Source organism: Molothrus ater, chromosome 6 (assembly GCF_012460135.2).
Source record: "Molothrus ater isolate BHLD 08-10-18 breed brown headed cowbird chromosome 6, BPBGC_Mater_1.1, whole genome shotgun sequence".
Classification (NCBI taxonomy): Eukaryota; Metazoa; Chordata; class Aves; order Passeriformes; family Icteridae; genus Molothrus; species Molothrus ater.
Window position 1 is genome coordinate 16,083,788 of NC_050483.2, and position 25,415 is coordinate 16,109,202.

Consider the following 25,415-nt stretch of genomic DNA (forward strand, 5'->3'; position numbering starts at 1 on the left):
CCACCTGCTCTAGGTGACACTGTTCAGTCCAGCCCCCCTGCTAAGGCAATCTCCAGAGGTCCCTTCCAACCCCACAGTTCTGTGATTACGTGAAAATCTTGTCTCTCTGGGACACGGCAGTGCTGTTTGCCTTTGCTGGGGTCCTGTTCTGGCTCTCCTCCTGTCCTCCACGCTGGTGAGACGCCAGCACAACACACACAGGGCTGCTGGATCAGGTCCAGAGGAGGTCACAGGGATGCTGGAAGGTCTGGGACACCTCCCTTGTGAGGACAGGCAGACAGCTGGGGTTGTGCAGGCAGGAAAGGGAAAGGCTCCATGGAGAGCTGATTGTGACCTTTCAGTATGTAGGGGGGTTTTATAAGACAGAGACTTTATCCCATGACAGGACAAGCGGCAACTGTTTTAAACTGAGAGAGGGCAGGTTTAGATTAGATGTTGGGATGAAATTCTTTACCAGGAGGGTGGTGAGGCACTGGAACAAGCTGCCCAGAGAAGCTGTGAATGCTCCATCCCTGGTAGTGTTCAAGTCCAGGTTGGATGGGGTTATGAGGAACCTGGTCTAATGAGAGGTGTTCCTACCCAAGGCAGGGGAGTTGGAACTATATGATCTTTCCTAAACCACTCATGACTCCATGACAACTCAGCACATGCCAACAGAATGCCAGAGTAGGCACACAGCCACCAGAAACAGGAATTTGGAAACACAGGAGAGACTCTGATGGGCTTTCCTTCCACCAGGGCAGTTCAAGGGCTGGCAAAGACAAGAGGCCCTACAGAACAGCTTGCACCTCAAATTTAGTAACAGCTACTTGTGTTTTGACATCTACATGGAATTAACCAAGTAATTCACCCTTCAGTATTGGACTTTAATATTGTATGCAGGCTAACAGCCTCAATAAATATTTTAATATAATATTTGAATGAATCATTCTCTATTGCACTTGTCATTGCATTTAATAAAAGCTATGTGCTAAAACCTACCATATTCTCTAGATTTGTTCCTTTATTCCCTATTCTTTGATTCACTTCATCACTCAAACTTTGAAGTCAATTTCAACTACATTTGGCAGCCAGATTATGAACTCCCTGAGAACAGTCAGCTCTTGGTACCTGCCTGTACAATGGCTTAAAACAGGCCCCCAGTCCTGAGTCTTTGCTCATGACACTGAGCCTATTCCCCCTTGCAGAGACAGATCAAATGATATTAAGTAAGTATTTGGACCAACTCCCAAATCCTTGGAAAATGGGAAGATGTTAAATAAAATACAAAACACCATTCCAGAGGTCTGTTATTGGAGTAGGTACTGGTTGTGCTTTATTTACAAAATCCAGAGTTTTGTACATAGCGATCTACAGGACAGCATAGCGCTGGTATCAGGAGGATAAGGGACATGCTCAGCAGGAATTGAAGATGCCAGCAAGGAGTCATCCCAGTTCCACAGGGAACCTGCTTCCCCTTGCCTGAGGAAGCCACCAGACCCCTCCAGGAAGAAAAGCAGCAGCAATAGCCAATCCAGGCTGATGTGATTTTTGTTATCATTAAGGCATGAGAACACAAGTGATCAGAGAAGGAGGAAAGAGGAGACCAGCAGGGGTTCAGCACACCATTAAAGGCCATCCTGCCTGGTTCTTTACTTCCAGCGCCCACCAACCTTGCCCTTGGCTCCTGCCTTCTTGCTGCTACAATGCAAAAGGAAAGAAAAACATGTCAGCATGATGGAAGCAGTGGGGCTCTATGGCCACTCTGCATTTCTGACTCTTAGATTGGGTTTTAGCTGCTTTCACTTCTCACATGCTGGGCACACCTGGCATTGACCACATCCTGAGAAAAATATTGTTGATATTGTGGAAAAATATTCCTCCTGAGGTTCTTAGTCTGAAAGGTAGGATGTGTATGCCTGAAAGAGATGGACCCTTCCAGACTCCTGGATTATCAGGGTAGAAATCTAGGTGGTCTCCAAACTAAGCAGCAGGTCTATGCAGGCACAGACTTGATATTTTCTGAATACAAATCTGCTATGCTCTGGATTTTAGGGTGTAGAGCTCTATCTAGAAAAATTTGCTTCGTATGAAAGAGCTCTGATGGAATTCCCCAGATGCTCCATTCAGTAGTGGAGGCAAAAAGCTGAAACTAATTTAAATACAACTAAGTGCTTTGCTCTAGCAAAGTCAGTGGCTATTTATATTGTGAGAGACAGACCCTCCAAAAGAGTACAAACAACGTTTTAGGCCTGCTGTCATGTCAGTATCCCTGTCTTGTTCATGGTGTGTGGGAACAGTCCAGCTACACCACCCACTCAAAGCACCTGAGGCAAACTCTCTCCAAGGGTTCTTGCACACAGAAGGGCAATCCTACATGCAAGCCACTTACCTTCTGCCTGAGAAGCCTGAACTCAGAATGGGGCTAGGCAGGAAGTTAGTGGAGTTAGATTCTGCACTAGTTCCCATGAGCAGCACCTTGGTTTGTGGGGCTCAGCACACCCCCAAACCCTTCCAACTCACACACACAACGATGAGGCTGCTTCTTGAACCAGAGCGCATGCAGTGTGGGGTTGGGGACCAAGCACAAGGTGGTGGGGCCTTGCTGCCAACAGAGGTCTTTCTTCAGAACCACTGGTTCCTCCAGGGAGAAGAAAAACATGGGGACATCACACCTGGGGAGACTTTTCTTGTGCTGCCCCATGGATTGGTTCAAGAGCACCAGCCATATTTACAGAAGGATGTAGCACAGTGACAGAGACACACACAGAATGGATACTTTACCTTTGACCAAGATAGGCTTAGTATATTTGAAAAAATTTATGGTTTACATAAAAGAGTGTATGCACTTTCTGCTTATCTTAAATTAAGCTTCATGTCCCTTTTGCCAGCCCTTCTGAAGGTTCAAAACCCAGTGTAGGAACTGCATAGCTCCTCAAACAAAGACAGAGTCCTTTAATGTCCACAAGCACCTGTGATGTTTGATGTTACGCCTAACCTTTAGCGTGTGCTTAAGGAGATTTAATAAAGTGTGAAGCAAGATACTTATTTGATCCTTGTATAACCCACTGGCAGGCATTGCTTTGGAATGATAGTGTCTAGCATGGATAGAAATTTAAGCACACAGAAATCTCATTAGCTCTGGGCATCCCAGTGCAACCTTTTCAAATGATGTCCTGGGAGAGTACCAGGTCTTTGGGGGCAACAAGCAGGCAGTGGCCTGTTGTGGGTGGTGTGGTAGCACCCTACAAGAGCAGAAACACCCAGATAAATCCTGGCATCCTTCTGCAGCTGCACATTCTGCTGAAGTTTATCAGCCTACAGCCTGGTACAGAAAATACCATGGGAAGGTCAAGCCTTATGTTTGGGATTACAATCAAACCCACAGTGTTACATTCATTTGATAAGCCAGGGTGTCTTGGGGAAGTGGGAAGGCAGTAACTGGTCACTCCTGTCATCCCAAAGATATTACCAAAGACCACTGCTTCATTCCTGGCATGACTTAGAGAAAGATACAGATGCACAGAGAATAGCAAACCCACCACTGGAGAGCTCTCCTCCCTTTCTGCCCTGCAGTTACTTCTCTATGAGTGTTAGTTTTCTGCATGTTCTAACTCTCAAGCTGTGTCTACCCCTGGTATCTCATAAATCCATTAAAAATGCCTAGAATAAAGATATTAGACTCAAAGTAATGAAATAGTCTTGTGGTGAAGGAAAGTGGGAGAGAGATGATGAGTGAAAAGAACTCACAACAGTAATCCCATTACGTTAGTCTTGTTACACACCATTCTTCGTAATCTTAGCAACCACTTGTTTATCCTTCATAAACAAGGGCTGTATTCCCTCAAGTATTCAAAGCACCTCAGTCAGGTGTTTGAAAAACCCAACAATGAGCAGAGGAAATTTTTGAAGGTATGGTGCGAAGAAACATGATTTGTTCTTGTTAGGTGTTACATTCACTTCAGCTGCCCCTTCATTTTCTTAATGTGAGGCAGGATGGGAGTGGCCCTTCCATCTCTAGCCCCATTTCATTGCAACAAGAAAATGTCAGTGTTGAGGCTGAAGTGACACATTTGAACACTGAGAAGATATCCCCAGCCAGGAGCTAGGAAGGGGATATAAATACTTACTGCTTCTGGGCCTGATCGATCCGGTTTCTGAGGGTGACAATCTGCAAACAACATACATGACCAGGGTTTTTAGAGACAAAGAAACCTTGTTCCCTCAAGAGAGGAGCATTTTACCTGCTGAAGTGCTCAAAACAGGCGCCTGTAGGAGGAATTAGTACTTTCTTGGAAATAAAAGCTCACCCATGGTTGAAGGACAGAAATGTTACTTCTTAGCAATAAATCTGCAACCACCTTCACATGTCAAGGGACAGAAGAGCTAGAATTTTATAACCCTTACTAGAAGTGTTTCTACATATTGAAATAATCTCCTATGAACTCACATGTCAAACTGCAGCCAGGTGAACTGGAATGAATGTCACCCTGGCCAACTGGAAAGCTCTCAGATGGCACCATCACCTTCATGTTTCAATGTCACCTTCTCACTCTTCCCTTAGTCCTATACATCAGGTGTTTGTGTAAACCCAAAGATCTCCAGTGGTCTTTGGATGGGGACATCAGGAATGGAAGATGGGTATCACATTCTGCTGGAATTCCTTTTGCTGGCTGGCAGAGCAGGAGGTGAGGAGCTTGCAGCACTCAGCACTTTCCCAGCCACTCATTTAATAAGAGAAGATGACCTGATGCACAGGAGAGGAAACACCTACCTTGCACAGGATAAACACATTATAGCCTGACTTAGTAACTCAGTTTGGTCTGTAGGCCTGGACTCATTACTGCAATCCTGGGACTCATGTACTGGAAAAGCCTACAAAACACTAGGAAATGACAGAGACTTTTGCCCCTTCATCTTCTCATTTGTAACTGAGGCCGTGTTCAACTCAGTTTTCCTGGACTGAAGAAATGCCCTTGCCATGAGGTATGCTTTGCTTTTGGTGCAATTCAAAATTCTGCACTGGCTCTGCCAGTCTAAGAACTCTGACCCAAATTTTGAATATTTAAAGTCGCACTTGACATTCCCAGCGTGCAAAAAAAAAAAAAAAGAAAAACAAAAGTCATACATTCCGGTTGTCTCAAGAACTGGTATTCCTGTTCCTGGCTCACGTCTTTCCATGGCAAACAGAAAAAACAGACTGAAATATTACCGGAAACAGGACAACACAAGCAAGGAAAGATCGACAGATCACTTGCTTTTGTACTTACTTGTGGAAGTTTTAGTATTTGTCACAGCAGTTTAAATTGCTATTTTCCAACCAAGTATCTTCCCCAAGTGTTGAGGAGAACCAGTTGTCTTCAGTTTGACCCAAGCACTTAATACTTACCTTCAGTCATAACCTTATGATCGTGACTATGACACTCACTCTCCAATGAAGCACCAAAGAGCAACAGACACTGGAGCTAAAGAATGGCTCTACTTCTGTGTCCCACTTCCTTCCTTTTTCTCTCCCTTGCATCCTTGCTTGTGTCTCCTTCATTCTCTTTCGTATTTTCACTTACCTTTCTCCTCATTTTTTTCCTACTGTCATCCTCCCTTTATTCTTCCACATCTAGCTGTGCATTTTCCTTTTTTCCTTTACTCATTCTGTGTACTTTGTCTCCTTGCCTTTCATCAGCAGTACCCACCTCTTTGTTTATGCAGAGGTCTCATTACCATGGCATGTACCCCTCCCCTGGCACTGCCTTATTTCCTGTTTTTCCACACCCACTTGGCTGGTAATCATTAAGCTAGCCCTCTGCAGTGTTCTGGATCTAGATAACCATGTGCCACAAGGTGGAGAAGCTTTCCAAACACCATAGAATTCTCTATACTCTGTAGTCCAAGCTATTACATATGTATCCCTGTTTCTGCTTGCACCCTAGGTGCCTCAGGGTGATACTCCCATGCATGCAATACCTGATTTTGGATGGGGAATTATTTTAAGGTGTTCTCAATAGAGTGTATGCTCAGTTCTTTAACCAGATCCCTGTTGGACTCTTGACTCTTTTCCTAAATTACCACTTTACATCTTTTCAAAGAATGGAAAGGGAGAGAAAAAGGAAGTGAATGGACACAAGACCCATTTTTCTCTTTTCTCTGCACTTGGAGCCAAGTGCCAGAGCTCCCGTCTGGCGCCTGGCTCTGACCATGCGGCAGGCTCATGCATTTGCTAGCCTTTGCTGCTGCTGTGACACAGGCAAGTTCATTGTACTTACAACTTGGAAAGCTCCTGCAGCCTGCAACGCATTGTTAAAATCTAAGAGAGATTGAGATAGTTACATTGGTGTTGCTCACTGCCTGTCAGCATGTGTCTGTGTGATTGGGAGTTAAAAGGAGAGCGAGACAGAGAGACATCCAGTAGGATTTCTCAGCCACTGAAACCTAATGCGGGTGAGTGCCGCCCTATCCAGTGACCGTGTGAAGGAAACATGTCCACTTTCTGTTACCATATGGCACTTCAGTCAGATGCTTCTGTCTGGAGACAGTTTTCAGTGACTCCAGAGAGCTCAGGCCACAGGTAATCTGTCTGGAATGGAATAAAACTTAAAACGTTCAAGTTTGAAATCAAAGATGGATCTAAAAATATTACTTTGCAATGGAGGTGTGTGAACTGAGTTACTGAATTTTCAGGCCACAGTTACCTATAGATAAACAAGAATGAACAATGTTTCAGGAGAGGGCAAGGTGTCCATTTTCCATTGGGATTGTCTTTCCATGGGGCACTGAAAACCTTAAAAGTGACCTATTCAATTTTAGCCTAAAATGTGAAATTCTGTTCAAGTATGTATCTTAGGGGAATGCAGTTCCAAGCATTATGCTGCATAAATATTGCAAAGGGTCATTGGAGACCCAAATGATATCACAACATGACTTTTGCCAGATGAATCAGAGAGATTTTTACATTTTGGACTCAGCGCCATTAGCAAAATAGCCTCTCAACTCACCTCATATTTTTTCCTCTTGATCTGCTCTGTAAAGTCATACTTTTCAGTCTCCAGCTGATATAGCCAGTCCCACAGCTCCTTAGCTTTGTCCCTGTATGTTTACGTGGGAAGACAGAAGAAACACATGACATCAAATATTTTCCATTGTTTTCACATCATTAATAATGAATTTTATTTAATCCCATTCACACATCTTCCTGTAAACCCTCTCTGTTATCTTAAAGCTACTCATCTTTTTCAAGGTCACATTTTTCTCACCTTCAAATCTTTTAGACTTGCAGTCTTGTATGCGTCACACATTAACATAATTCCTCTAATTTTCCCCCTAACTCTTAATGAAAGATAAGACTGCAGTGGAATCAGACAAGAAGGAAGGAGGACTCTGAAGGTCACCCAGATAAGCAGAGCAGTTGCCATTATGCAATCTCATCTGTGTCAGGGCTGAGGTGAGCCACCTTCATCCTTCAATCACGTGTAAGCTCCAACATGTGCAGTCCAGACTATCATCTGATGACAGCCCTGCACCAGAGCACTTAGCTTCCAAACCTCCAGCCTTCATGGAGATCCTGTTCATACCTTAGCAGCACTAACTCACCCCGGGACTGCTACAGATACCAGTCTGCAGGCTTGTTCAGCTAATCCCAGAGCTAGTCCTGTAAGCAACTAATCCTAATTAGCAGGAGAGGCTAACAGAGCTAGAGGGCTACCAAACCATTTCAACACTTCCCTACGTTCCCATTTCTCCTCTATTCTCCAGGTTAAGCAAGGGCACAACTTAAGTGTGTCCCATGATGAATTTCAAGGAAGGTCCCCTCCTCTACCTCATTTTATCACCAGAGAAGACTCCAGGATAGTAAAACCAAATATCAATATCATTCCATAAATTAGGATAAACATGTTACCTCAGCTTGTCTTCATTAAGGTGGTCAATGTTCAGGGGCTTGCGCCTCTCAGCCAGGACCTTCTTCTTCGTCTCTCTAGCTGTTTGCTTCTTCCCTCTCTTTTGGTCAGCCTATTTTCAGAACATCAATTAATGTCAGCATTCAGAAATTAAGCCTGAATGAAACAATTTCAACATTGGACCGTTTTCTCAACTTCTAATGAAGCCTATTCCCAGTCAACTTAATGGTTTAATGTTTTCATATTTCTTTAATCAATCCATGATTTTTACCTTAGCCAGATAACTGCTGTAGGTTGCACCCATGGAGGACAGAGCCTTCTTCTTCTTCAGGTCATCCTCAGCTTTTCTCTTGGCATCTTCCTCCTCTCTGCGTGCCTTTTCCTCCTGTGGAGTCAACACACAAAACAAGTTAATCCAGGGCAGACTCCCAGCTTCCCCAGCAGCCAGTGTCAGTGCGGGGAATGTGATCAGAGGAGTTCATTGATGAGAATTAGCAACTCCTGTTTTCTGCCCTTGCTTTAGAGAGTGGTCATTTCACCTCTGGACTGAGGCAGGCAGAAGCTGTAGTTTTTTGTCTCTGGAGATCTCCCCACTTGGATGCAGGGACAAGGACAGGGAAGCAGAGACACTTACCGCGAGCCTTGCCTGACGCTCCTTCTCCTTCTCAGCCCGGATTCTCTGCTGCTCTGCTCTCTCAGCTCTGCGCTTCTCCTGCAGGGAGCAGTGGCAGAGGCAGTGCATCACCCCCTTGGCTTTACCCACCTCCACTGCTACACCCCACTACCAAGAGCTTTCCTTCATTGAGTGAGCCACCTTCTCTCTTTCTAGAGCATGCAGAAGGGTCTCTTGTACAATTCTCATATAAAACAAGGGGCTAAGAGAGGGGACAGATGAGGGGAGAGGCCATTTGATGATGACTTGAGCAGTCACTGTACATGACAGCACAGCTTTCTGTCAAAGCAGTTTCAGCTTCTCATCTACAGATGATCTCTCAGTCTAGTACAGGGAAATGCAGTACAAGGACTCACAATTCTCTCCTTGAGGGCAACCAGCTCTTCCTCTTCCTTTCTTCTGGCTTCAAAGTGGCTGTCAATCAAGGCTTGCAGTTCAATCAGGTCTTTGTTCTGCCTTTTCTTTTGGATGTCCTAAAAAGGCAGGAAAACTCATTAAGTCCATATTGCTCTAGTATAATGTCCTGGACATTCCCAGCACCCTGCAATATACAGAGACACAAAAGCAGAAATTGTCTCTAGATTTCCATGGAAATCTATGGATTAATTTATATGGCTGTAGGTGCAATCAGACACTCATTCATGCAACAGTCAGGAGTCCAGAAGTGTAAGAATCCAAATCTCCCATTTTCCTCCACCATATTTTATCCTTGGCTTTGCTTACACACCTATCTTTGCATATACTCAGGTGCCTCCTCTTGGCTTTGCAATACAAATCATACCTAGAAAATATTCCTGCATTTTGGGCAAAGCAAATATTTCTGTGGAAGTTTTCAACACCAGAATTTCTTCATTTTTCTAGCAACTTTCTAGGAAAGTGTTTGGATCTCTACTTATTATTGTAATTTTAGCTAGTGTTTCTCAGCAACAGATGAGGGCCTGCAACTTTCAAGCCATTTGCAACAGTGAGACGGAGGATCTGAGATCCCTAAAACACTTACTTTCTCCTCCTATAATGGCTTCAAAGATGCAAGGAGATAACCAAAAAAAGAAATACTTAAGACTTTAGCTTAGTCACATTATCAGTGAATGCTTTCAGACAATTTCAGGGAGCAGAGAGTAGCCTTTTGCTGAAATCAAATGGCAAATCAACCATACTTTTGTCTTTGCCTTTACCCCTCAGTAATATCCAATACAGGAGTTATGTGGGTTTGCACTCATGTCTATTACCAGGTACAAAGGACAAACACAGCCAGTCTCAGGAATACTTACATCAAAATCTACTTTCTCACCCTCTGGTATTTTAGGAGCAGTTAGTCTGCCGAGAGTCAAAAACAAAACAAAAAGAAAAGAAAAATAAAGGATTTTCATCTTAAAGAATATGCAGCTTTTTAAATAGTCTATACTGCCCTGCCCCCAGGAACCATGCTGACAAGGAGGAACGTTGGTGGAGATAGAGAGGGGTGAAAGAGCACATCAGTGGAAAAGTGCTCCGGAAAAGTGCTCCAGAAAAGTCCTAAAGACCACAGTCCTTCCTGGAAGGTCATACAGAGCAGGGAGTTATCCCTAAAATCTCTCTTTATTCCCAAAGCCTGTGGTCATTCCCTATCGCATGGGAAGAGGTTGGTCTGTGAGTCTGCCTGTGCCGGGCTGTACACTCCATCCTGGGCAGCTGGCAGAGTGGGAGGGGAAGGTGCTAGGGCCCAGAGCCAGAAGGTCCATGGGAAACCTTAGTGAAGGTCAACTCAGCCTAGCCCAACATTTGCCACCCTTCCCATTATCAGAGATCCTGGATGGAGAGCACAGTTTGCCAGCCATGGCCTCTCACAGAGGATTTACTGTGGAGCTGCCTATATTTTGGTGTATTGTGAGCCCTCTGCATCTCAGACAGTCCATGAATCCTCTGACTCTACCAGGAGCAGGTCATAAGGCCCAGGCCAGTAACTGCTGCTAAGGCATCCTCTGAAGGAAGCAGACATCCTGGAAAGGCATGCAGGAACAAACAGATGGATGTTCTGTGAGCCAGAGGTGGATAAAGGCTTCTGGTGGCCATTTGCCTAAGAGAGAATCTAAGGGCTTCTGCTAGATCAGGAAAATGATCCCAGGGTTTTGAAACCATACTTACTTTATTCTGGGCTTCTCCTCTGTATTTGGAAGGATGTAGCAAAACAGGAAGGGGAAAAAAGAGGAAGAAAGTTAAAACAACAACAGAGATCACGCCAGCTGCTAAAGTAAAAGGAGGGAAGGGAAATTTAATCTTAGGGGAAACATACAGAGAAACTGGTTAAATCTCAAGCACTTCCAAAACAAATACACACACTCACACACCCCTTTTGCTAGGAGTGAATCTGTTTTTACCCTCGAAACAGAATTTGGCAGAAAAGAATCAAGAGACTGTATAAAAGTCCCAAACATAGCATCTGGAAAGCAGTGGTTTTATGTAAATGCAAAATTATTTTTCTCAAACCATCCTGACCAAAGCTCTAAGGAGGCCAGCTGGGCTGGAGGGTAGAAGAAAATTATGCCTTTTTCAATCAGCACTTTTTTTGTTAAAGTTAACTCGAATTCACAATATCATATCTCAGTGATAACCAGGCTTCACCAGTTTTGTTCAAATGCCTCACGTGGAGGCCAGGAGGGGAAAACCTTTATGACACACATTTTCTTAAGGTCCACTGGCTTCCAAGACATCTTAGGACACATGTCCCTGAGATACCTTGGTGCCATGGGCATGATGCTTATTCCTCTGCACTGTGTGGCACTCCTCAAACCCAGCTTGGAAAGGCCATCCTCTCTTAGCAAGCATCCTCTCCTGCTGAGGTACATGCAAAATTCCCATGGGCATTAATGGGAATGCTCTTTCCATCTCCAGGAGAGGCATAATGCCCTGATAGGCAGGCCAAACCATCACAGAGACTGCCAGCCTGGGCCCTCTGGCAGTGAGAATTGTTGCCCTGCAACAAGTGACCTTTCCCTGGCTCTCAGACATGTGCTGGTCTTATGAGTTAATCCCTTAACATTTGTGCTTGTGGTCAACTCCCCTCCCTGCTATTCTTTTGAAACTTTCATTGTTAACTCCAGTGCAATGCCAGCAAGTTCAGTGCTGTTACTCTCACAAACAGAAATAAATTAAACCTATGTGTTTATTCTGGCCCATTCTCTCCAAGACCCAGGCTGACTTTCATAACCACACACTACATTTGAACTTTCAGGGATGCTGACGGATTCTGCAGTACAAGACTCTCCCTGTGTTGGCTCAGTGGGAGGAACTGAGATAAAAAGCCCACAGCCTACTGAATCTGGTAAAAAAAAATTGTAAAGTAAAAGTAAAAATAACCACTTCAGTAGCAGGTGCATGAGCCCTGTTATCAATATCATAATTCAGAAAGATATTAAATTTTTTAAAATGCTTATTTTTACCCAGCAGTTTGGGGACTGATGGTGGAAATTTGGAATAGCAAATAGAAAAAAAAAATAAGAAAAAGAAAATGAAATATTATAAGAGGGGAAAATAGCAAAAAACTTACTCTGCAAAAAATTTATTGAGGCATTTAGTTGTAAGGGTGTTGGATAAGAAGAAATTGAGAGAGTGGTTGGAAATGGGTTATTGAGATAATCAAGAAAAAAGATGTGAGAGATGTGTAAAAGAAATCAGAAACCAACATTTCCTTTTTTCCACTCTTTCCCATACAAATTTAATTAATGCCATTTTAGGGGGTAGACTTTTCTCATTTACTGCAAGAACACTGCCTGCCAAAACATATCTCAGTTCAGGCCTCCAGATGCCAAAGCAATGCTAAGAAAATAAACAGCATGTAATTACAAATGTGCTTTAGACTGCTCCACTATAAAGGAAGTCTCAAATCACTCCTGAAGAAAAATACCATTAGCCAACAGCGTGCTTGTGTATTCCTCCACTTATTTTTTTCTTTGTTTTGCTTTTCAAATAGCCAGTAAGCTTTTTAACATGTTAGCTAAATTGCCTTTTACCTGGAGAGAGGAAATGTAATTATAATTAACCAGTTTATTGGGTATGTTATTTACACAGGATTCCCTTCCTTCATGACATACCCAGATGATTTTCATAGACATTCCTGTTTGGCTTAAAGCTGCCAGTTAGTAACACTTCAAAGAGAGGAGGGGGGAAAAAGAGTAGACAGGAAATAACTGGTTTTGTTTGTTGATCGTGGTTGCCAGGATCGACACCTGTCTGTCAATAACTGTGTGAATTTGGTTTCAGCTCCCACCAAATCAGCACTCCAACAAACAATTGTAAAAATGAAAAAATAAGGTTAGTTCTTGAAATAAGAAATTGTAGTTAGAATTCTTAAAGGTACCTCCAGAAAACCAGAAAAAGAAGTATTTTATTAAAAATTAAACAGTAAAAAAATCTATCCTCTGCAATGCATGACCCAGCCTTTGTCCATACTGTATGAACCAAAAGCAGTCCAGGGATGGGATTTATTTTGAAATGCCCCTTCTTTCAAGACACCGAGTCAAGGAACTGGGCCAAAAATTGTTGACAAGCAGGAATTGCCACAGCAAATTCCTGTTCCTGTGGTGGATTTTGACTGACATTCTGGTCATTCTGACTGTGAGCCATGGGGCTGAGACAAAATCCCCACATAGAACCCTGCCAAAAGAAGGCAAGAGACACTGCAAATCCAAATTCACTGCCCTGGTGATTAGAGAGCCTTTGAGTTTCTGGTTTCCGAAAGGCTTCGTGCAGGGAGAGGATGTCCCCCCAAAACAGCACCACCCTGCTTGCTCCTGCCCAGTCTTTAGATATTCACATGGTGCTCTCCTTCTCTGGGAATCCATCTGAACTGCCTTTATTTCGCTCAGAAATCCCTAAACACCCTCTCTTAATCCCCCTTCTCAGAAGCAACATATCTAACTCACACTGTGTCCTTGGGAAAAAAAGGAAATCAATATGCCATTAAAAATAAAATAAAAGAATGAGAAAAAGAAAGAGAGGGGCTCAGGAAGGTCCTCAGGGTACTTCCCTAAATTAAAAAAGAAGCCTGAAAAGTGAGCAAGAAAATTAAAACAAAAGAACAACAGCAACAAAAAAAAATCTACAAAAGCAAAATCAAACAAAACAAGGAAACACAGAAGTGCAGGGTGTTTTCAAGTGACCTTGGGCTTTGTCTTTTGAAGCAGCTGCCTGGGTGTTCTAGGGGCTGGGGCAGTCAAGAAGAACCCAGCTACTTCAACAACCTCTAAAACTCCATGAGAACTTTCTATATGCTTAAACTGGCCAGGGAGAGGCTAAGTTATCTTCCACAAGAGCAACACTGACCCTGCACACATTTAGGTTTGGTCCTTTCGCATGAGTCTTGTCCCTACCTGTGTGCTCCAGCACCCAAGTATTACAGCCAGGCTATATTTAGCTCCCCCATCTGAATAGATGTTTAATGCTCATAGATGTTTAACACAATTGTAAGTGCATGGCTGAGCAGAAGTTTACATTTCTGTAGATTCAGGCCTGGAGGCCATGACCACCAAAGGCTGTGTGAGGGATGCATGTCTGTGCAGGGCTCAGCTCCATTTTCAAATATGCCACTATAATTTAAGAGATTCTTTCCTGATTTTTTGGAGATAGAGACATTTTGCTTATAAAGCTAGGACACAATAGATTCTGGCTAAAAGACAAGTCCAGAGCAAGCTTCTGGAGCTTGATTTTCACCATCTACTATCGTAATGAGGATGTAGAGCCTTCTCAACACACTAATGACTCCCCAAGGGTGATTGGATATGCACAGTGAGCGATTCTTTGCAGCAGAGATGTTTTGGCCCAGTTCCTGAATTTAAAATAAAGTGAGGAACAAAACCAGACACATAAAAGAGAGTGAGATGTTAGAAAGATGACTTTGTTGTCCTAAGACAACACTGAGCTACCATCATTGTATTCGCCTTCTTCATTGGCTGTAGGTTGGAGGACAAAAGAAAAAGAGAAGAAGCACAGCAGTCAATCCACAACCAGCACTGTTTAAGAGCACTGTCCCCACTCCCTCCCTGTTATCCTGGGAACCTTGGACTCTCCAGAGATAGAAAAAGAAGGAAAAACACCTTTTTGGTGATTTGACTTGGCTAACAAGCGTCCCTTTCTCCATGTTCATTGAAATCCATCTAGAGAGAACATTTCCCTCCCATACTCTCTTTTCTCTTGAACAATGCCAGTGTTTTTGACACTGTTTCCCCAGCACTGAAAGAGAAAAAGGATGAGGGTCTGTAGGCACAACACATACCTTCCTCATGAGCTTCCTCTGCTGTTGTTGTGGTGCAAGCAGTGATGGAATGACAGGAAATAGAAAAAAAGAAAACAGAACAGTTATTTAAAGCTCTTGGAATCCTGAAAAAGAGACCAGGGGAAAAAAAAATAAAGGAATTAGTGAACTAGTGCAGGCATAAAACTGGAGAGAATGTCAGGACTTGAAAATGCTGTAATGTTAAAGCAGCAGTAAGCACAGAGGTTAAAGGAGGAGACAGCTGCAAATGATAACTGTGGTTAATGTTTGTTTCTCTTGTTTTCTTCTCTTCTACCAGCCCAGGACTCCTGTCCTCTCCCTCTCTCACACACATACACACTTTGGTGTTGCACCTAGGCGGAGTAAACCAGAAGTCGTGTCACATACCTGGCTCATGAACTTCAGGTGTGAAGTGTCATGGAACAAGTTGCGATAGACAACAAGAGAATGAGAACAAGAAATCTGTTATTTCACACACCAAAAGAGCTTCTGAGCCAATGGGGAGAAGGGGCAGAGAGAAAAAGGGGAGCCAAGAATGAAGTTAAGAGGTAAACAGGTAAAATATTTGCATTTGAAATAACACATAAAGAGAAGTCCCAGAATAGGAAAGGTAAAAGAGGCAGATTTATGATAATAGTGCAGTGCTTAAAAAACACTTATCATCATATGGCGTAAAGTACAACCTGACAGCACGGTGTACCAAGGTTTACCTTGATTGGAAATATGCACATGAACATAGCCAGCACTCTCAAAGCACTATTGGACCCATCCTTTACTACAGCAGTATTTCAGCCATTTGAAATAAATACAGTGTGGTTCAGAAACCTGCTGAAATACCTGCTATAACTCATCATCAACGTTCAGCTAACTTCCAAAGAAGCTCAGTTCCCTTCTAGATCTATGGCTTAGGCCATTTTCTTCCTTGAAGACAACATTGATGTTTATATAAATGTACTGCTGCTCTTCAAATCCATTTGCAATGTAAAATTACAAATGGATTACTTCATAGGAAGAAAATGTTCATTAGAAGTCTGTGCAGGTCTACATATCATTCTTCTGGGTTTTGGCAAAGCAGGAATAGATCAGCAATGTGAATTTGCAGAGCAGGTTTTGCTTTTCAGCCACACACACCCACACACACACCCACACAAAATATTTTGCAAAACAGGCATTAAAAAACCACAAACTCTCACAGTGTTTATATTCCCCATGTACAGTCAATGGGTCAAATTCTGCCCTGAGATTTTAAATAAGCCCTCCCCTATAGGAAGAAATATTCATTCTCATATCACAGGGCAGAATGTAATGCATTCCACAAGGAGACTTTTTGCTGAGCTACCCTTTCACAATAGCATATGTGTGTTCCCCCAGTTTCTAGTGAAATTTTCATGCAATGAGTAGGTTTCCTCCTCCTTACTGCTGATTACACTTTACTGAGAAAAAATATTAAACTAAAATAGAACTACCCCAAAGGCATGCAAGTTATAATCCGTCCTTAACTGATCAGTTGTTATCCCCTGTCACCTTGTATTCAGTTCTCACACACACCATCCCAGCAGACAGACACCAGGGAGTTTAGAAGTTAAATCACATACCTGGAGGGGGGGCTTCATTTAGTAGGATGTGTCAGGGGAAAAACACAGGAAAGGAAGATAAAATAATTAGAAATAAGTTATGCAGGAAGGGACCACCTCAAACTTTGGTAAGACTGCATTGGAGAAGTATAATTTGCAGACCAAGTTATAGGGATAGACTGTTAATAAGAGAGGAAAAGTAGTGTAATTACAGTGGGGTATGAAGTAGATAAGAAGGAGATGCCATAGAAATAAAAGATAAAGGGAATTTGAATGTTGATGATTTGCAACAGTTGAAACCATGTGAATTTATAAACCATGGGCAAGTGTAGTAACACTGGTGATCCTTAAATTTGAAAGAAAACATACCCAAGAAGAGAGATTTACAGGCATTTAGTGTTACCTAGGTTTCAGCTGCCTTTTTAGCTATCAAAGCTGGCATGAGGATGTGAGTTACTGAAGGAGGTTCTGCTTTGGATGTATCCCTATGCCTGCATCTGAAGTTCCACCATCTAAGAATCTCTGCTAGCAGACTCCAGGCTTAGCTCTGCAGAACTGGCAATGTTTGTGTCTGCACAGAGCTTGTCTTTGCTGCAAAGGACTAGAACTGCTTGAGTTTGTGTGCCAGAATCCTGCTGCAATCCACTCTCTGCAAGTGTAAGCAGCTTGGGTTTCTGCAGCTCAGGTACCCCCATAGCTCAGGGGCTATGAGGGAATCACAGCCCTGAAAGTTTTCAGCAACACTAAAAAAGCTTGTTCTAAACTTCTTAGATGGTGATCCTTCAGTTACAAACAATATTTATACTTTCCTATAGGGAAAATAAGTTTTAGGGAATTTCAAGAACAGATTGATTCTTCATTATTCTGGTATTCTTCAACATCTTCAAATTCCTATGTACAGAAATGCTTCAGATTAATACATAGGAATTTAGTTGTCACAAACACGAGCTTGGTTAGGTGGAAGGAGTCAAGAAGGAAAAATGAAAGAATTACAGCAAGAATTCCACAACAGCAACAACTATGACTTGCGCAGGTAAAAGCTGTGACATAGAAGATGTGGTAGGCAAAGACAGCATTAATAACAGAGAAACTAATAATCATGCAATTACATGAAAAGCTAGGACAGTCTCCTTCTGGCATAAAAGTTTTTTGTTAAGCTTGTTATATTTACTTGTCTTTTGGTTTTATTGTGCTTTATGTTACAGAGGGAAAAGAAAGTATAGAGAGGCTGTGGTTATGGCTTTATTTTTTATCATATTATGTTAATACCTTGTGTTTTGCACAAATTTCAAGCTCATACACATTTGTCAATGCTAGAGAACCAGCTCTCAAGTAGTGAGTAGCAGTTCAATAAATATCATGGAAGAGAGGTACAGAGGCAGGCAGAGCAGCTCTGATTAAGGCAATGACCTTTAGCTCGTGCAAATCAAAGTCAGAAAAACCTTAGATGCAGATTAAGAGACAAAAATGAATATGATTAAAAAGAGAAAGAAGGATGTGAAACAAGAAGCGATGAGAACAGGAGAGAGATGAGAAGCAGCGAAGAGATGAATGTTGAAGTATTAAGTAATGTAAAAATCAATCAGCTTTCACCTCAACCCAGCCTTGGCAAGACGACCAATCTGCTCTGAACTAAGAGGCTGGTCTCCCTCTGTGGACAGCAGAGGGAAATAGCTGGGCTGGGAGGCTGCTGAGATGTGACTACTTTAATAAAGCTACTCCAAATGGCACAGAATAATTTCCACAGACTGTTTAGAGGACACTGCAAGTTCAGATTCTGTTTTCCCAGGTAATGACCATTATAACATTCCCATACGCACTGTGAGGATGCTCCAAGTCCGGTAAGCACCTGTTATTACAGCTCATACATTGAGATGTTTGTCTACAAAAATGTTACTACATTTCTCATGCAGCAGTTAGCTTTATCCTCATTATTATGCATCACAGAGTGATGAGGAAATTATGACTGGTCAAAGGTGTGAGGAAGCTGCAAGTTACAGTTTATCGTTAATATTTGATTTTTATGTTTACTTCCACCTTTGAATTCCTGAGTATAATACTAGAGTTACTGTTAAAATGTTCCAACATAAATCAGAGTTCCAATTAAACTTCAGTATTTCAGAACACACATAGCTGAGATTTTAGTTTAAAAAAAAATAGAAACATTTCACAGCCATAAAGGCTGCAGAGATATTAACATCTCTGGAACAAAACTTTTCCACTTTTTGCCTTGTGGCAACTTCTTATTCCAGATTTGTTCTTGCATTACACTATATATACCCCACATTATCCATAAAGGCAATGCTTCAGAAGCATCTAAAATAGAATTTTCATTTCAAAATCTGGAAATCTTCCATAAAGAAGAGAGGGGGAAAAAATTTGGAACAAAATGTTTTAACTAAATAAAAACCATAATTTTCAAAAGCTGTCAACAAAGTGATCTTCTTTTTTTTTTTTTTTGGTTGGTTGAAAAGTTTCCATTTTGTCCCAATTCAGCACATGACCCAATTGTGAAACTGCCAAGTGGAATTGAATTTCCAGCACACAATAACCCTTCAGATTGACGCAGAGGAATTCAGAAGTCACATACCTGGTTCATGGACTTCTTTAAAAGGGAAGTAGCAGGGAAGGAGATGCAAAGAGAGATAAGAGAATTAGAGCAAGAAACAGAGGATAATTAAAAACCCTTACACTTTCCTTTGCCAAGGTGGTGGAGGCAGGGTTAAAGGGATAAAAACCATTAATAAGATTAAGTGAGAAATAGAGGCCACATGTGAATGTCAATTAGAATTGTGGAGAGGAAGGGTTATTTGAATATAAAAATGCAGATGCCTAACATATATATTCATATTGTTATAAATCAAATGCCACTGTAGCCTTTGGCAGACAAAAACATGACTTGTATTTTAATTAAGTCCATTACCCATAAGTTTGAATGTGCAAAAAGGGTATAGACAACCTGCTCTTATTCATGTGCATAGAAATCCCAGCCACTGTGGAAATCAATGGGCTCTGAGGAGCTGGTATTGATTTTCTTAGTGCCCAGGATTTCACCACTGGTGCATAGGGCTGCACACCAGTGTGGGAGGGTGAGTACGAGCATGTTACTGCTCTCCAACTTGCAGGATGAAATATCCCATGGAAGCCTGGCTGGGCAAGCAGAGAGGGGCAGGCAGAAGGGCAATTGAAAGGTAAATGGGTTTGGGCTGCCAGGCTGATGCTTTAAGAAGCATGACCTTCTATTTTGCCAATCACAGAGATTGTCTTACCAGATATGGACCTTAATTCCGGTTACAAAATCAAGTAAAAATACAACCCTGCCACCCCCGTTTTTGCATAATGCACATTAACCCAGAAACACCCCAATAGTTCTGGAAAAAGCACACACTACATCTTTTCTCAAATATGCTCCAACCAAAATGATGGCACCCAATCCAATCCTTACCCCAACAGTAAAAACTAGGTATGACACCGTGTCACTTATTGAAATGCTCGTGACTTTGAGTGCAAGTGTCCCCACACCTCCATACCCTGCTGCAAAAGGGAGCTCTGTCTCTGTTCAGTGGCAAGGGAACTGGGGAAGAGGTGCACCCAACTGAGGGACACAGCATTGCCTCAGGACACAGCTGCCCCACCTCTAACCCTGGTGTGTGGCACAGAGGAAATGGTTTGAGGAGCACTATCCCTGTATCAACTGGTGTCCATTTGAGTAGCCTGGTTAGAAACATCAGGTGCTGCTGGGGAACACATAAGCAGTGCCCAGCCTGTGCCTCAGGCATTGTTTTCAAACAGCAGTTAGTACTCATTACTCATCCCACCGTGTATCCTATGAGAGCAAAGCAACCGTGCAGAGGATATTTTTTGCATCGGCTCATCTTCAACCACCTCCAGAATTCCTGCGCGAGTTACTGCTCCAGACAGAAACAGAGGAATTCACAAGTCATGGCATATACCTTCCTCATGAGCTTTAGCATTTGGGAAGAGTCACAGTGCAAAATGCAAAGGAGATGAGAGTGTTAGGAGCATCAGAACGACTTTTCACTTGGGCAAAATGGAGGGGGAGAGAAAGACTAAGAATACGTTGCAAGGAAATAAAATGAGTATGGATACTAAAAGCAGTACTGGAAGTGAAGGTGCAAATGATCTGAGATATTAAAAACATAAAGCTGATTTAAGCAGCCATATCAGATTACATTTGTCTTATACAACCATTTCTGCAGTCCTGCCCAAAGCCAGGAGCAGCACACTGTTTCATAACCCTGATGCTTGCCCAAGTGGATTTACAACCTGAGGCCAGCAGGTTTTGGGTAGCTGCAAGTACTGCCATGAAACAGTGGCCTAGAAAGTCCATTATATGAACAAGAATACCATCTTTAATCATTTGCAAAGCTAAAGCATCAAATTTATCACCATTTATATCACAGGGTTTAAGCTGAAAAAAAAAGATGTGTGGAAAGGCTATTGTAAGAATATCAGCCAATCATGAGCATTTCTGCATACAGTCTGCAGGCCAAATCTACCCCACACCATCCAAAATAAGCCTGCCCAGGAGACCCAACCAATCTCAGAGTAGAGACTTTTCAACATTCATCCTTTTAAGAGGTTTACATTTCCCAGCACTTTTCAGGCTTTTATTTCATGCGACATTTACCACGTACATTGACAGCGCATTCAATGGCAAGACAGAATGTGACAACAGACAGGACAAAAAACAAAATGGTGGCAAGTTTTATCTATATTAATATGCCTATTTGTAACTCCTGCTTCCTTTTGCCATCTTATGGTTTGCTGGCTAAGCCAAAGCTTACTCTTAAAGGCAAGAATTCAGGAGTCATGTCACATACCTTCCTCCTGAGCTTCTTTAGGTGTGAACAGCCACGGGACAGGATGAAAAGGAACATTGGGAGAAATATATTATTACATGAGCTGAAATAGGCTGAAAACCTTTCATTGGCTGAAAATTCTGCTCAGGGGGAAAAGTTTTATCCCAGTAAAGAGCGTGCTAATGGCCAGGAGGGGAAAGGGATTTGAGGCACCTGCGGCTGGGAGACAGCTTCCCTTCATGTGAAGGGAAGAAGCAAAAATATATCAGACTGGGGGAAATCTCCACATGCTGGAATTTCTCTCTGGTTCCAGTTTTAGTGGACAGCTCCTGTCCTTGCTCACATGGGCTTTTTAGTGAGCCTTGCATGGGGCAGGGGTGGCAGAGGCCGGGTTAGCACTGAGCTGACTCTGCCGGACCTCGCACTGAGATTATTCCTGTGTGTTCCAGCGGCAGAGCCCGTCACAGAGGACACGTGGAAAGCAAAGACAGCAGAGGCAAAAAGGCAAAGTAACTGGTACTGCTCCTCTTGCACCACCCTTGAGGCCCCACCACCACCACCACGGAGACAGCAGGGAGCAGTTTGGAAGGTGGTGGCACGTACCTGCTGGAGGAGCTTCGTCAGGTGGGACGTGGCAGGAAGCAAAAGCAATGAGATGGAAAACAAGAACAGTTAGACTAAAGAGTGTATGAATGCAACAGAGGGTTTGGGGGCAAAAAAAAAAAGCACAGGATGTATGAAATAAGGAAACAGAGGAGGAGATGAAATGGAGACAGGTGACCAGAGCACACACAGATACAAGAAATGTAAAACCATCTGGACCTGGATGCTGTAAAAACTCTGCAAACTGCTCAGAGTGGGTCTGTTGTGGCTCTACAGACAGGTTTACCCCTGTTTAAATATGCCCATAGCACAAAGCTTTGCAAATATGGAACCAACACACCCTTTGGCTCCTTGCACCTGGAGCACCACATCCCAAGCCTCTTGAGTGCAAAGGGTGAGTTTCTGTTCCAGCCCCTCTTCCACCCTGTCTGTCCCAACTTGCCAATTTGGGGAGCCAGCTGGGGTTATTTACCAGCATCTACATGGTTATAATTATTTTATGTATAATATGTATATTATATATCATATTATATATTATAGCTTATAAATGTATAATATATATGATATATTTTATACATAATGTGACAGTATAGCATATGTACTATATAACATAAGGCTAAGCACATATTTTACCACAGATGGATTTTTACTTCAAAATCCATCTGATCATGATCTGCCAAGCTATGTAGGAGAAACCAGTTGACACCTGATACAAACCTTCCTAGCCAGACCCCAGATACTCCATGGCACACAAATACCCAGGGCTAAAAAATCAGAGCATGTTGTGTCTTGGATAAAGGGATGGTATTCGTATTTTCTGTGCTGCTTCCTCCCCAGAACTGGAGCAGAGGTGTCTGCACAGATACTCAGGGATGTGGGGTACCCTCAGTGAAATTTGTGCAAGGGACAAGAAAATCCCTCAGCCTTCAGATAGTTTGTCCCAGCATCTTTCTCTTGTCTCTTGCTTTCTTCTATCACCTTGCAAAACCGAGGTGCACATCATCCTGCTGGTGCAGGAACCAGCAGGGCTGAGATGCTGCTTCACCTACCTTCCTCCTGAGCCTCTTCTGTGGGTGGGAAACATCACACAGCAAAAGAAATGGGAGGAGAAAAATTAAAACAGGAAATACGCTATTGGAACATTCCTGAGGTTTGCCAAGCTCCCAGGCCATTATGGGTAAGAGTACACAATGATGGAATTACAGGGTGAGAGAGAATTAAAAATAACATTTTTATGGGCACATTATGGGGTTATAAATGTTACTGAAATATGGAATATGACCACAAGTGAAAACCACATAAAAAGGCACCCAATATGTTATTCTTTATTAGAGCTGGCTAAAATACCCTAAATGCAACTTCTGGTGAATTTTTAACCAAAAATAAAACGGTTGCATTTCTTTTGCTTTACTTTTTTTCCTCATATGGTTAGCATTTTTCACCAAGATTTATCAATTTTTTGAAATTTCAAACAAATTAATTCCTGAATTTTACCAGATGAATATAAACTTTGCAGGGTGTCTCCCTCCCTTTAAAATACTCATTTTGACACCATTGTGCCAAAAATAAGCCAAACAGTTCAGTATAAAAGGTGTAATAAAACAAATATATATATGCTTGTTTCCATACACATATATGCATATACACACACATACATTTATGTGTGTATATTATATACATTCTTATATGTATATATCAATGCATTTTAATTCATTTATATATATAAATGCTTTAGTTTGATTGTTTTTAATAAATAAAAATAATTTTTTAAATAAAACAGGCCAAATTTCCTACCAGCTCAATAAACAACATCAATGTCCACTATTGGATTGATGTCTGTGGCTCAAGACAGAGTCCTGACACTGGAGGTGAAATATTTGATCTGGATTTCTTTACACACATTCTCCCTCCGCACTGAGAGAGAAAGAAAGCAGAAGCCATGTCACATACCTTCTTCCTGAGCTTCAGGTGGCAAGTGTCATGGAACAAGAAGCAACAGCAAGCAGGAAAATGAAAACAGAAAACTGTTAGAAACTGGTGCTGGGGTGAGCTAAGGCCTGGAGAAAAAAGGTGGTTAGAAAGTGATGGAGAAAAGTTATATGGAAAAGTAATGGATGACATCAGAAAGAGACACAAAGGTCAAGCAAAAGTATGGAGCAAAGAGAAGATACACCTCAGAAGAGCCAGTCATGCATATTAAAAAGAAATTCACCTGCCTATTAATGTCATATCAGTCATTAAATTCTTGAAAACAAAAAGTAGATGGTTAGGGAAGAAAGAAGACAGGAAAAAATGCTTTTCCTTTAAGGAAGGCTTGTCTGTAGGAGCAACACCCTTCGCTTGCTCTTTTGGCATTTGACAAGACGTAAAGGATGGAGCATGAAAAATGCCTTCAACTTTCCTGGCTCTGCCACTTCATGCAGGACCAGAGAGACAGATGATGACTAAAGGCAGCTCTACAACCTATTTAGTGTCTCTATTTTCTTTTTCTTGAGCCCTTGGTCACTTCAGAAGCAATGCCAGGGGAAATAGTTACTTAAGGCTAATGTACCTTATAGCAATAGCAGAAACTAGTCTCACCACGGCCTTGGCTGCACCTCTGCTCCGATCACCACTGATGGGAATTTGCCTGTTGCAGCAACTTGGAGGAATCCAAGACAAAAAGAAAAAAAAAAAGAAAGAAAAAAAAAAAAAAAAAAGAAAGAAAAAAAAAAAAAGAAAGAAAAAGCTCTGCTGCGTGTAAATCCCCAAAATGTACATTTCTACACAGGGACAATTCTCTGTCTCTGAGCTGGTCTCATACCCTCCATGTGCAAATATTCCACCTCCAGTAAGGGTTTTCCTTTTGACCCCTTAGAAGATGCCTTAGGCACTAAGGGCAGATCCTGGGAGAGATTCCAAGAGTTTGGCCCTTAGCTCTGTTCCAGACATCTTGGGAAAATGAAGGATGACAACTGGCATCTACACTTGCCTGAACTGAAGCCAGTGTGTCAAAAGTGCCCAGCAAAGACAGTGATACATCTCCAAATTATCTTCTCCCTGCTGCCTACAAAAGGTGAAACAACTTGGGTGAGAAGGGTTTTTCATGCTCCATCTTTCCAGATCAGCACTCTGTCTCTCACAGCTTGTCAAATCACATTTTGCCAGCTAAAGGCATGGTAAGAAACTTCATCTTTGCCAGTTGGTTCTCTGCCTTGCCTTTTCCATCCTCAGCAGTGCCCTGTCGGCTGCCCCTCAGGAGCTGGACAACCTGCTCTCCTTTTCAATTTCAAAATTTAAATGCAATCTGTGGACACTGCCAAAATGAGAATGGCAGGATTTCACCAATGATATGTTATGGGGGCTCTGCACCAGTCCCTGCTCTGAAAAGCTCCAAGTTTATGGACAGATGAGCCCCAGCTTGCTCACCATCCCCTCATACAAATACTCTGTTTCACTGTAACATGAAGGCTGTGCACATGGCAGCCCCAAAAATCTTGATTGTTTTTTTGTTTTCCAACTGGTTTACAGATCAAGTGTTTCAGATCGCCTTTAGCAGCAAGCACCAAAGAGAAGGGTGAAATTTAGACAAGAGAAAAGCAGGACCAAGAATCAAAGAAAGATAAATTACGTTCCAGTTTTTTT

General features: G+C 42.3%; 1 protein-coding gene across 1 annotated transcript; it reads right to left on the reverse strand.

Annotated features, from left to right (window-relative positions):
- Window positions 1–1,282: 1,282 nt before the first annotated feature.
- On the reverse strand, window positions 1,283–22,874 carry TNNT3 (troponin T3, fast skeletal type; the record flags this gene model as incomplete). Its single annotated transcript, XM_036384110.2, has 14 exons — window positions 1,283–1,680; window positions 6,240–6,280; window positions 6,969–7,059; window positions 7,871–7,980; window positions 8,140–8,253; window positions 8,503–8,580; window positions 8,898–9,014; window positions 9,813–9,858; window positions 10,666–10,684; window positions 14,792–14,812; window positions 15,179–15,190; window positions 21,210–21,224; window positions 21,792–21,803; window positions 22,841–22,874. Coding segments are annotated over 14 exons (759 nt in total), but the record flags the coding sequence as incomplete, so codon positions are not given.
- Window positions 22,875–25,415: the final 2,541 nt, after the last annotated feature.